Source organism: Helicoverpa zea, chromosome 10, assembly GCF_022581195.2.
Source record: "Helicoverpa zea isolate HzStark_Cry1AcR chromosome 10, ilHelZeax1.1, whole genome shotgun sequence".
NCBI lineage: Eukaryota > Metazoa > Arthropoda > Insecta > Lepidoptera > Noctuidae > Helicoverpa > Helicoverpa zea.
This window is the reverse complement of record NC_061461.1, coordinates 2,181,935-2,195,782: the sequence shown is the minus strand read 5'-3', so window position 1 is coordinate 2,195,782 and position 13,848 is coordinate 2,181,935. Positions and strand designations below refer to the sequence as shown.

The window sequence follows — 13,848 nt, the reverse complement described above, 5'->3', positions numbered from 1 at the left end:
GCTCACTATATCAGTTACCCGATACTTAAATATCTGTTACATTATTATATTGGAACATGTGGTCGCAGTTACCTTTGTTCGATAGTCAGTACAACCTAATTCCAGTCAGCCTTTGTATTGGGTTTCTTTAAGCTCTTACTTGTTTGAAATAAGATTAGTTACGGGATATTTATACGTATTTCCTAGAGGAAATTAAGGCTTTCCTTATTTATGTTTAAAATATTGTGTACCTACTCACTTAATGACGTTTATCATCCTTTACTAAATTGTCAGTACATCTGTATCTTATTTGAAACAAACAAAGGCTTTTTGTTGTAATAAAGATACGTGATGTTATTTAATATTTCTTGACATGGTGTTATCAAGTGCTATATTGCAGTTCTTTAATAATGTATCTTAGGAAATAAAAAAATCTATACCATTTATTTATACCACGCAACTACTCCTCTGGGTTGATAACCCTTAAAATGAAAAGTTCAGGTTCGTGACCACATACCATAACATATCAACTACTTAAGTAAACGGTTATAAAAATAACCACAAACTATCGATAAAATCATATCGACAAAACTATTCATAAGTTATCCCTAATCCCGTTGGAAATCAAAAAGCATACGCTGAAAGGTTACAAAACAAACTCTCAACAAAAACATTACAAATTAGACCTTATTTCTATAGGTATACAGAAGTAAATACCGCAACAAGTTTTTACGTTGCTTCCGCGAAAGTTCAATTACTGCACCTATAAGGACATTAACCAGATATAGGAAAAGATAGAAACAGGCTCGTTACCATTAAAGGGAAGAACTTGAATGATCCAATACAATTCAATAGCTTGGGTCGGACGAGAGATTGGCTTTTGATCTGATACTTATTGGTAAGTTTAGCCTTTACCTTCATACAGCTGTCACATATATGTAAAGTGATCACGAAGAAACTTAGATAGGTAGGGTACACCTACTTTAATAATTGAAGTAGGTGACATATGGCGGTCCTATCACTAAAAGCGATCTCTTCTAGACTTTAGATATTACTATTTGCAGTATATGAACGGTACCTATACCTTCTACCAAGCCTTGCCTTGCAGTAACTGCTTACAACAAAATCATCAAAGCTAAAATTTAAATAGGTAGGTACATCTAATCGACGCTCTGAACGCTTGGCTGCAGAAACAATGCAAAAACTATGGTTGAGGGTCACCGGTCACCGGAGTATTCTTCAAATACTTAATTAAACTAATTATAAAATTCTTTGCGGTTTTCCTGAAACTATTAGAATGTTTACCTACCTACCGCATGCCGTAACAGATGTGAATCTTCCTTTTCTCGGTCTGCAACGTATGTTAGAAGAAATACGAGGCTAAGATTTTAGGATCACATGACTTTTTCGGATACATAGGACTTAATAAAAGGACGCTTAAAGGTGGCACCGGTATACAAAAAACAGCAAGGAAAACTGCCATCATGCTGAAGGCCTGTTATGGCTCCATACACTGCATACACACCATAACAGGCTCGACGAAGGCAAGGCCATTTTGTGAGGAAATTCTTAAGAATGAATGGATGTAGTTAGACGATGGGAGCGCCCAAATAAATGATGGAGATAGAAAAAGACGATATGGCTGAAAATAAAGATAAATATGAGATGATGAAGTATGGAAGAAGAAATGATGAGAGAAACGTAATAGGATTAAAGGTCTAGCTTCATTCATATTCTCCTACCATTTCGTCGACAGATGGCAATGACATGCTCATGTTTCCCAATGTGTTTACAAATAAGTAAAATGTCGATGGAAATAGAAGATTGAAACCAATAGCTCGTCTTTTTATAGCACATAAAATCTCTCATTTGTACAAGTGGCCAGTAAGTGGTATTTAAGCAGTTTACAGCCTACACGGCGAGCTGGCTGACGAGAATAAATTGATATTATTATCAATGGCCGTTGACCCTTCAGTGCCAAGACTTTTGCTAAGATTCACATGCATCGGGTAGGTACTCGTGGGAATTAAACACAATTTGTGAACATTTTTTTCTTATTTATATACACTTATAGTATCCGTTAAAAATGAATAGATAAACTGACAGACCGCACACCAAATAGGTGTTATTCAATTCGATTAAAAGAACCGACCTAATAATTTGATTTTGTTTTTACATAAATCATACATGAGGACAATTTTAAAATTACACTTTAGAGTAGTTTTTCCTCATTCATTCTTTTGGCAGGACATTTCAGTATATGTGAACCAAATCCTGAAACTTTGCAGGAGGTGGTAGGTATAGTTAGCACCTACATGCGGCCACTGTACCAACAAGCTTTATACAACACGTAACTTAATTAACGCACATCCTGAAATTAGTTTGTTCAGAATCGTTTACTGAATCGATTTATATCATTTTTAATATAGGTAATTTTTTTATCCCAAAAATAATTAAAACTACGGAAATTATTGTCATATTAACCTTGCACAGTCAAAACAAATTTAAATAGACCGTAACTCAAAGTAATAAGGCTTCGTGTATTGTCGGCTTTTTCCGTAGTTTCGTTATGTTGTGTCGAGTCGAGCGGCGCGCGGCGCGATATTTGCGTGCGTAGTACAAAAAAGTTCTCCAAGAATTGGTATAACTAATTTAGTAAATGACAATAATGTCGGGACAAATAAATAAATAATGTCGGGACACCTTTTCACACGGTCGGTTAGCCCCATGGTAAGTTATTAATTAACTTGTGTTATGGGTGCTAACACAACTGATAAACTACATATAGCTACATATATACATAATTATAAATACATATTGTAACACCCAGACCACGGCCAACAAGCATGCTCATCACACAAATGTCGACCGAACCGGGAATCGAACCCGGGACCTCAGGTTCGGCAGCCCGGCGTGGTGACCATTGCGCCATCGAGGTCGTCCAAACAATGCATATACATGTTAAATTAAAAATTCAGTGTATGTATTATGATTATAACATAATATTCAAATTGGGGTGTTTGAGGTTGTGCGTTAATTACGTTACATGTTGTATAATTTGGACCAAAATATCAGAACAACCAAAATAGGTAATTTCATCGGTAGGTACCTACTCTTGGAAAGAGCTAAGAACTTTTAGAAATTACACCTACGAATATGTTAGAGATAGGTTGAAGTAGCAAAATGTGTTTGTATCATATTATGCTTTTGCTATCGTGACGTTGAACAGGGAATAAAACAAGGAAAACTATCTTAGTATGAAAATAATATTATGTTTTATAGGAATGCAAACTATGCTATAATGGGACCGTTCCTTTACACTTAAATAAAATCATCATTAAAACACAAACCTTGAATGCAGTATGATTAAAACTAATTAAGCTATATTTAATTAAATTATAACATTGCTTTTTATTTAACATAAGTATTTGTAGCTTAAAATATTTTAAAATAAACAATTTCATAAATACTGCTACAAGAGCAGTCTCTACTAACTGAAATACCTACGCATGATGCACTGAAGGTGCATCGCGTTAAATGGAACTGAATGAATTTCCTCAAGACTGCAACTGGCATAACAAACTGCATAGAAACACAATATATCCCACCTACTCAAACCTAACAAAACTATTTAGTATCTAAACCATCGAGTTAAGTGAAGTGTTCTCGTAAAAGTGATATGTAGTCTTAACAATAGATCACTTGAAACAATTTAATCAAAATGAGTGCACTTCTTGGTAAATTGATCCCGAAAAAAAAAATAAGAGCTGTTGACATTGGCCCTCCTTTGAATATGGAGCACAATATACATGTGACTGTGAACAGAGAGACTGGCAGGTTAGAAGGTTTACCAGAAGACTGGTCTAAGAGTTTCAATGTTCAGTCTTCATCTAACCAACTTGGGAACACCGGTGTACTATTAAAAACTGGTTCTGTTAAGCGTTGTCCAGAAGAGAAGGTACAAGAGCTTTCAAAATCATCAGTTCCTGACGCGAAAGCGGAAAATGAGGAGGAAATAGTCAAGCAGTGTAGCCGAAACTCTACTATCCACGATGTTAATTAAAATTTTGAAATATCATTGCTGTGTTTTCTTTTTCATTTATAATGGTTAGTAATATTAATACGACGAAAACACAGTCGTTTATATTTTTTATACACTTGTGTTCACTAAAGAAAAATCTATTCATAAATTTATAAGCTGCATCTTTACGTTATATTAAGAAACCGATCCTAACATAGGTGGGGACCTTAAAAAGACCAGTCAGTTGATTAATTTTCTTTTTCCTGTACCTAGGTACGATTACTTACATAGGTAGTTCTCAAATAAACTCAAATTGAATTTCTGCGAACATCAAAAATATTTTTTTTAACAAAATTAGACAAACACCAAGTAATGGCATTTTATAAGAAGAGAAGGATCTTATAAAAAAAAAATAGTGCTCACAGTACCTACATAATGTACCTAAGAAGAAGATACCTAACTGCATTTGAAAAGAGTAAAGGCCCCAGTACACAATGGCCTGTGTGATGGGCCACGCTTTGTGTATAAAAGTGTGCTATCCTCAGCGGCCGGTGACGAACTAAACATTGGCCCATTGTGTAAACACCACAGGCCACGATTCCTTTCATGTGTGCCCAAAAAACCGACAACTCCCCGCTTGCACGCCACGATTGACAATTTATTTTCCGCCAACATATACCAATACCCCCTATACACATTGGTGAAGGCGTGTAGTGGCCACGCATGGGCCAATGTGTACTGGGGGCTTACGAACTTATAATCAGACTGAGGATTCATATTTACAGTGGCGGATCTACCAACACACATGTTCCTTCTGAAGCCCTTCATATACCAGGACCACGCTTTCGAACAACCCCACAGACAGGCCCAGCAGGTTTCGGTTCGTAGTAGTGGGTACTGTGGCCCACAAGTCTCAACCCTCATTTACTACCTCAATTGCGCCATCATAAACTCTCTCTGCTCTCTTAAGTAGGTACCTCTGTACTCCCTCATATACCTGAATTTAATTGATGAGAATATTGTCATGTACCTATGTGAATTTCATTGCCCAAAAACCTATTTTAAGAAATGGTTCCGCCCCTGCCTATTTATAACATAAATTGCTGTCTGTTATCAACCATAATATTGTTATCGCAATATTCAAATGTCGCACAAGATTCGATATTACTCCTCAGTTCTTTATACGGATGGACAATGAATCATCCAAAATTCCTATTTATCAGCACCGATACGCAGGCCTACCAATGTATGGATGCATGAATGTTGCGCTCCTTCACACGCAGCAAATAAGCGAACACACAATATTTTGAAATTCGTCGAAATCGATCTGAACAATCGAGAATTATATTATGCATTTAAAATAATGTGTCTTTGGATGCCTGTTAGCCTGATGAAATTGGTTTAATTAAATACACAAAGTAATAATTGTTATTTTTTTCTTAAAGTTGTAACGCGCGTGAAATAGAACGTCCTTTATATTTTCTCTCCATTTTTCTTTGCGACATTTGACAGATGATAAAGTGGCCGCCGTCCTATGGTACGATCCGTCCGTGTAAAAAGCCACTCCTATCATAGTTAAATCGAAATTCCGCCTTTGCTGAAAGTGTCTTACAAGAAATGTAGGTTTTGTGTTTTGAATACGTGACAGTGATATGGCTTAATTGTTGAGTAGACAAGCAGTAATCAATCAAAATGAGTGGGCGATCGAACCGTGGTGTGTTTGGGAAACTTTTCTCAAAAAAGCAACCAAGAGAAAGAGAAGAGCGGGTGACTGACATTGGTATGCCCACAGATGTGAAACAACATATACACGTTAGTAAGAACTCAGAAACGGGTCTGTTGGAAGGATTGCCGACGTCCTGGTTGCGGTTGTTGAACACACAGATTACGCCCGCCGAACAAAATGAGAACCCTGACGCGGCCATCCAGGCCGTTAAGTTCCACATGTACACAATCAAGAAGGAGAAGGCTCCCGACGAGCCATTCAAGCCGTTCCTCACTGACGAGGCTATCACTGAGGAAAATATAGAAATAGAAAAGTTGCTAGATCAGAAGAGTAAGAACCAAAGCCAGGATTCTGATCTATCGATCGGCCAGAGCAGTGAGGAGGAGGTCAATGACATATTCTCTCAGAGGCAGACCATGCCTGCTGCTCCTATTAAGCATAGCCTGAAGAAAAAGGATGCTGTTATGGACCTGACAGCTAACGTAGAAGACTTATCTCTTATTGGAAACGATCCTGAGGAGAGCCCCATACTGAGGAAGAAGGAGCTGATATATGCAACTCTGAATGATGAGCAAATATATGAAGAGTTGAAGAAAATATGCAATAAAGATGACCCGTACGTCCGGTTTGAAAGGATTAAGCAGTTGGGTGCTGGTGCTTCAGGTAAACAATCAATATTATACAATATTTGTGCAACCATTACTTAATGGGTTATTTGTAGGTCATTTTTAAAGTCACTGACAATTATATCCTTAACCACACAGTAAACAAACTTGATTGTAGCAAGTTATTAACAACAAAAATAGAGGATGTACATATTCCTTGAAGTTTTTGAGGTTAATGTTATGGGAACGCTATAATCTGCATAAAAAGAATATAGTAATTTCACTTTCTGTAAACAAACCTTGTTTTAACTATGTACACATTATAAATGCAAAAAAAGTTACGCAGCCTGTTATGATTTTGTCCACAGATAGTGTGTTGTTCATGTTTGTATGTAAATCACCTTATCTCCGGGAAAACAAAATGGTTTTCATTGATGTACATGAAATAGTTCCCTAAACCAGAAAAACAGCTATAACAAATATTGATTTTCTAGCATCAACAACTGTCATAAACACATAATTGAACCAAATAAACATACACATAAGATGCTAATGACCACTAATTTGTCAGATCATAGTAGAACTACCATAGACTATCATACTGTGCTAACATTACCTTCATATCACAAAGGAGGTTAAGAACGCGAGTACCTATGCATTCAGGCACCAATTGACTCTAATGTGTTAATTGAGCCGAGAATAAGTGTCAAATTGAGAAAATTAAACCATTCATCAAACTCAATTTGAAACGCAGAAATCTTTTATTGCAATAGTTTGCTCCTTGGTATTTAAACAAATTACTTGCATCTCAAAAATATTGCTTACTAGCCGTTTTCCTGCGGTTTCACCCGCATCCTGTGGGAGCTACTGCCCACACCAGGATAAAATATAGCCTATGTTACTTGTATTGCTTAAATAAAACAAAAACAAAGAATAATGTCACATGTATGTTTGTGATGTAGCAGTACTCTCTAAATAAATAAATAAGTACAAAATTAAATCAAAACATAACAAGTAAATAAACTAGTTTTAATAAATGAATATTGTGAAGCATTGAACCTGTTACTGTGGGGAAGATCCGAGATATTATTGTTTATGTCCAAATCTTTTGTTCAGAAATGTTCTTTTGTTGTTAAACAAAGAAATTGCAAATGTATGTGTTAAATTGGTTATGCTTCAAGGTCCATCAGTTCACAACCAAGGCCTATTTTTATACTTAGTATTCTGTCTGACAGCATTATGGTGAAATCTTGTTGATCTTTCTGTTAAGGAAAATGATCAAAATCGACCCTGTCATTTCAAACAATTATATCTGTCATTTGCTGTGTGAATCGAAAGCTAAAGGGCCTATGCAGACTATGCGTTCTAGAAACAAGCGTCAACTGTGTGGTTTTATCCTACAGAGCGCTTTGTTTTCAAACTACAAGTTGATGTTTAAATCCACTTAGCAAAATCACAGGAAAAGTCATATCCTTCCAAATCACAGAATAATGCCAATGTCTTTAAATAATAACAATGTTGTATTGTTTAAAAAACATTGTTGCTATATGTTGTAACATCTTTAACGATAAGTACTATCAAAGTTGGAAAACTAAATTAAACCGCATTGCGTTCAGTCATGAATCTATCACTATGTGCCTTTGCAATTTTATGGAACATCTGTAATTTTGACATTATATTAGACAGCTAGTTAATGTTTGAATTATACTACACATTCTATAGTAGATAACCCTCAAAAATTACCTAAATCTTAAAAGGAGCATGTAATCCTACACTCAATACTGATAAAATGGTTTGTAGTTGATAAAAGTAAATATTTCAATCATCAGATCTGATAACTTATTGTAAGAAAAAGATGAGAATACTGTTCATATACAAGATATGCTGTAAATCAGGTCTTTGAAAATGGTCTCAAAATAGATCCCCAAGATTTAATTAGCCTTGTAGATGCTTAATAATTTAATGCAATGGTAAACGTCATGCGAATTCCTTTACGTAACGACGACGTATCTTATCTTCTGACTACTTTCTGAATTGATTACAATATGTTTTATGGATGACTAAAACATTATGAAAATAATTTTCAAAATATGTTTATTTATATTCACAAAAAATTCCCCTTAGATAGAAAGGAAATCTAGTTACATTTACAATAGTTTATTATTATCTTTGGGGTTGCTAAGATGAGGCGGATTGCGTCTTTGACTAAGGTCAGTACCGACCTTACACGCATCTATGACGTCAACAGAAGAAGGCGGGGCGCATCACAATGTGCAAAAAATAATTATCTTCGCAAACTTTAATTACCAAAGCAACAAACATTATTCAAATAGTCATAGGCCTTTAATGTAAACGGAAACCGCACCCCTGTGCCAAGCCCTCGTTCCCTCGGCAAACTATTGCATTTCTTTTTAATTAACTAAGTGCAGTACCTAACAGTGATGTTTAAGTTTGTGTACGTTTTGTTACAGGTGTGGTGTTCGTGGCCATAGACAGTAAGGACAACTCTAAAGTGGCCATCAAGGACATAGACTTAACCAAACAAAGCAAGAAGGAACTAATACTCAATGAAATTAATGTGTTGAAGGGTTTCAACCATAAGAACTTGGTGAACTTCCTGGACGCGTTCCTCAGTTACGATCACCTGTGGGTCGCTATGGAACTGCTTGACGGCGGCTCTCTCAACTACGTCGTGACTGAAGTCGTCATGAAGGAGGGCCAGATCGCGGCTGTGTGTCGCGAAACACTACAAGCCATAGCCTTTTTGCACTCTAAAGGTACAATACACAGGGATATAAAGTCTGACAACGTTCTGCTCGGCATGGATGGCACGGTCAAAGTCACAGACTTTGGGTTCTGCGCCAACATCATAGGGGATGAGAAGCGACAGACTATGGTCGGCACTCCCTACTGGATGGCGCCTGAAGTGGTCACCAGGAAGCAGTACGGTAAGAAGGTAGACGTGTGGTCCTTAGGTATTATGGCGATCGAAATGATCGAAGGTGAGCCGCCTTACATGAAGGAGTCTCCTCTGAGAGCTCTGTATCTAATCGCTGCGGTCGGACGGCCGACAATCCCCAGATGGGAGAAGTTATCACCAGATTTCCAAGACTTCCTTCGGAAGAGTTTACAAGTGGACGTAGATTTGCGCGCTTCTGCGGACGAGCTCCTAAGACACCCGTTCCTGGACTGCGCGATGGAACTGAGAACACTGACGCCACTCATCAAGGCTGCACAAAAGATTCACCACAAGAACCAGGACTAGACTGGTAATTGTTCCATTCCTCTATTACGTCTACTTGTAACACTTTTATAGCCTTTTTACAATTTTGTATGCTCTTTATGAATGTAATGACTGTAATGAGGTGCCAAGTTTTGCATAGTAATTTACAAGGTTATTATGACTGTTAAGTGGACAATACTAAAACGCCAATATTATACAGGGCATTATTTGAGAAATTTTAAAGGATTTCAAACAGATGTTTGGTGGACGGAAAGCATACTTTATTAGCTTAGTTGTTTATTCATAGATAGAGCTACACTTTTTTGCTGTACGCATTTAGCTTAGAATCGCAAAATATTAATTTTGACGGCACGCTAGGCGCGTATAGCTTTTGTCTTATCTGTAGACTCGTATAGATACGGTATCTCCAACTGATATAGATATTCACACCACATTACAGTACTCCCTTAACCAAATGTTTTAGGGGATAAATCAAATTTATAATTTTTGTACAAGAAAATGCCATAATTCTGTAACGTGAGTTGCAATATACAAATAAGGCTATTCGGCTAAGAATTTAGTTACTTAATAATAATTTAATCTGTCCAAAATTAAGTATTTTTCTATTGTAAGATTTTGAAAAGTTTTTGGACTGATGATGTCTGAAACTTATATATTTGGGAAATCAACTTTAAAATATAAAATGAATTGCCATTCTTGACTCAGGTCGCCATATAAATAACAAAGCAACGAAATTCAATAAAATAATATTAGTATGTATAAAAATTAGATCGTTATCACTTTTTATATCGTAAACAATAGGGAAATATAGTTATTTGTGGCTTCTGGTCGCAAACAGATAGGTAGGCCCTTTTGATAACATAAGTGATTGGTGCACAGATAGGCTATTACCAAAAATGTACATAAACGAAATAACTTTTTTAGCTAGTCGTAATCATTGCATCATTTATTTTTATAATTATATATTTTACCAGATCAATCAAATGCAAAAGTTTAGGAACATTACAGTGTCACATTCCTTCCAATTTCTTTATTCCATGTTAAAAGAATTCCGTGAACAAAACAAAAAGGCTCGATTTTTAACTAGTATTTATACTTCTAACGACATAAAATTAAGACTGGATTACAGTGCTGCATTTTTTTAAATAGTATTAGCCATTCCTTAGAAACGAGAATAGTTCTAAGCACTGAGCATAACATTATACGGCGTGTATTCTAACATTCACTAACACAATTTATTTTCGTCACATTGCAATTTACATTATAAGGCATTTTTGATGCGCACACTGAAATTATTTCAAAGAATTAATTTCCATTCAATGCAGTGCTCAAATTATTAAAGTAATTATATGGCGGATTTTTTATTTTTATAAAAATGAACTCTATCGTATTCTGATTACAGTATATTCTGCTTTGTATGTAAAATTCTGTGTATGAATTAAAAAATAGTCTGGTCATGGTAAATAAGGAAATGTTTAGTACTATAAATAATTTGTATCTATATATTTCAAATAATATGTTGTACTACGTCTATGTAGTATGTATGTGTAGGATAATTTGATTTTGCTTACTTCTAGTGTTCAATGTTATTTTATATTTTTTCTTAATGATAAAATGGCTGAAAGGCTGTTTTAGGGTAGAAAGTACTACTTGTAGAATATACTCAGTCTGAAGAGTGTTTATGCTGTCGTCACGATTTTCATGTGAGTAGATAAGCCTGTAAATCTTGAATTTTTTATGTCATCGTTGTCTGTTTTGCCTGATAATCTCTGCATGCGGTTGCGGTATTAATCCATAAGCAGCCATGACAACAAATACCACTGTAGCTATAATATGCGTAGCCTATAGTTATATTGTAAGTGCAAAAAGTAATTAGTAACGAAATCTACGTTACATCAAAAATATAGAATGGATAAAACAGACTTAAATTTTTAGCTTGTGTGAAACGAACTTATGTTTTTGCATTTTTATTAAGTTTGATGGCTGTATTCTATGACCACGAATTCTTTCCTCGTAATTTTTCCTGAAATACGACAGGGGCCCGATTCTCCTAAGTTAATAATGTCAAAATCGAATAGAAATCGAATCGCAATATGATCGCAATAGCAGTTTTAACCATATCAGGCATTCTGCTACTAATGAAAGACCAATCGCCTATTCGATTGACATTTGATTGGTGTGTGATTGGTCTGCTATTTTATTGATTTTGGTCTATATGGTAGTTTGCCGTACAATCATTTTGCAATCGTAAATCATTTGCAGACAAAATGATTCATTATTGAATGACAGAAAAGGATAAAAACGTTTATTTCAAAGAAAAAATAGCGGAATGCCACATACGCTTCAATAGTAATCGAATCGGGATTGGATCTCAGTCGAATCGAGTCGAACGTGAATCGTATGTAAAATTAGGAGAAACTGGCCCCAGGTTGAAAAAAGGCCATAATTCAGCTAGAATTACTGGAAGTGATATCAAGGACAAGGAAGTGACATTTAACATCAAATTCCATGTTCAATGATCAATTTTATTGAAACAAGTTCAACAAAATAGTGCATTTTAAAGAAGGTCCAAAAACAGTGTAATATGAAATGTATTTTGAGATTCTTTTAGTATTATATCAGTATCTATTTTATCTTATGATTTTTTTATAAGTCTCAATGTCACCTTACCGCTATAGTTGTGGGAGATGAGTATTTCCCTGCCAGGAGTGCCTGCTTCATACAGCAATAGTATAGATGTACTTTTATAGATTAGATTTTAAGCATTTCCATCGACACAACGAAATATCGTGTGAATGCTGTTCTATATGATGAGACGACTGTTTTATTAATTAAAACTATAGTTTCGTAATAAGAGTGTTAAATGTGGCCTTCTTTAGGTACAGACTCCACTCAATATAGTACAATGCAAGCAAGTGTACCTACGTGTCCGCTTTGATGCGTAGCCCCATTATGTCATCAAGATTACTTAGTAAGCCGAGATCTCTCACAAGCGAATTGTCGCTTCCCGATCGCGTATTGTACCTACACTTACGAACATTCTACCAGATGGTCATCTCATGAGAACAGCTGTATGTATTGACGCTAATACCCCATAATTGTAAGATTATATACACAAAGGACACTTTTTGAACATTTTATTAATATAATTTGCCTATTAAATTATTTTTCTAAAATATTTTATGGGTTTCATTAATTATTCATTGTTCATGGCTATATTCAATATTTTTACAATACCCCTAAGAAAACTGACAGTTAGAGCGAGATTATACATTCATCATCATCATCATCTCAGCCATAGGACGTCCACTGCTGAACATAGGCCTCCCCCTTTGATCTCCACAGATACCTGTTGGAAGCGACCTGCATCCAGCGTCTTCCGGCGACCTTTATAAGGTCGTCTGTCCACCTCGTATTATACATTGCCACATCGAAATGCTCAGTCAGATAATCATAGAGTAACACCTATGCCTCATTGGCCTAGTGGTTGCAAGCGCGACTGCTGTGCTCGAAAACTCGGGTTCGATTCCCAGGGCGAGCCTAAATCTCTTTGTGGGTTTTAACTTACACAAAACAGCCTATAGTCTGAAAGTTGGTGATTGATACAACCGTGCATCGGAGAGCAAGTTAACGTTAGTCCTGCGCCTGATCTCTCAAGTCGTGTCGGATAGCCGTACCATCGGGCTATGAGGGTGAAGGAATCGTTTGTTGCCCGTGGTACTACCAATAGTACTACCAGTAGTACCACGGGCAAAATTTTCTTCCCGTAGTACTACCGAGCGGTCTGGTAGTACCACGGGCAAGAAAAAACTGCCCGTGGTACTACTGTCAATATTTTAGGTTTTTTTCAACCCTTATGTTGTCACAGTTGATATTGTCATCCTAGAAAGATGAATTGAAATATATTTTTTTAATGTAGATATATTTTGGTACTATTTCGTAAATAGATCTGGTAGTTGTGAAATTTTTCATTGCTCAAAATCGACAAGAGTCAAAAACACTTAGTTTTTTTCTTCACAAATAAGAATTGAATATGTACTTACGTTTTTCGTTTTATTTAAAATATTAAGTAGGTAGTGTCATATTTATTAAAATTATCTATAATTTAGGTTATGCTGTCCTAGTACTTTACTTTTTTGGTTCGGCCGTATTCTATAAATTAGTTTTTGGCTAATCACCTCGTCCGGGGAAACTTCTTTCCGTACCCGGATAAAACGTACTTTGCGTTCAGCACAGAGAGTGTAGCTTCCTAACAGTAAAAGAATCATTGGGT

General features: G+C 35.9%; 1 protein-coding gene across 1 annotated transcript; it reads left to right on the top strand.

Moving 5' to 3' along the window:
• Nucleotides 1–5,491: 5,491 nt before the first annotated feature.
• LOC124633743 (serine/threonine-protein kinase PAK 3) lies at nt 5,492–12,753 on the top strand. The gene is made up of 2 exons (XM_047169065.1): nt 5,492–6,389; nt 8,803–12,753. Exons 1-2 carry the CDS (start codon nt 5,693–5,695, stop codon nt 9,594–9,596), a joined length of 1,491 nt encoding a protein of 496 aa, XP_047025021.1. The 5' UTR covers nt 5,492–5,692; the 3' UTR covers nt 9,597–12,753.
• The last annotated feature ends 1,095 nt before the right edge of the window (nt 12,754–13,848 follow it).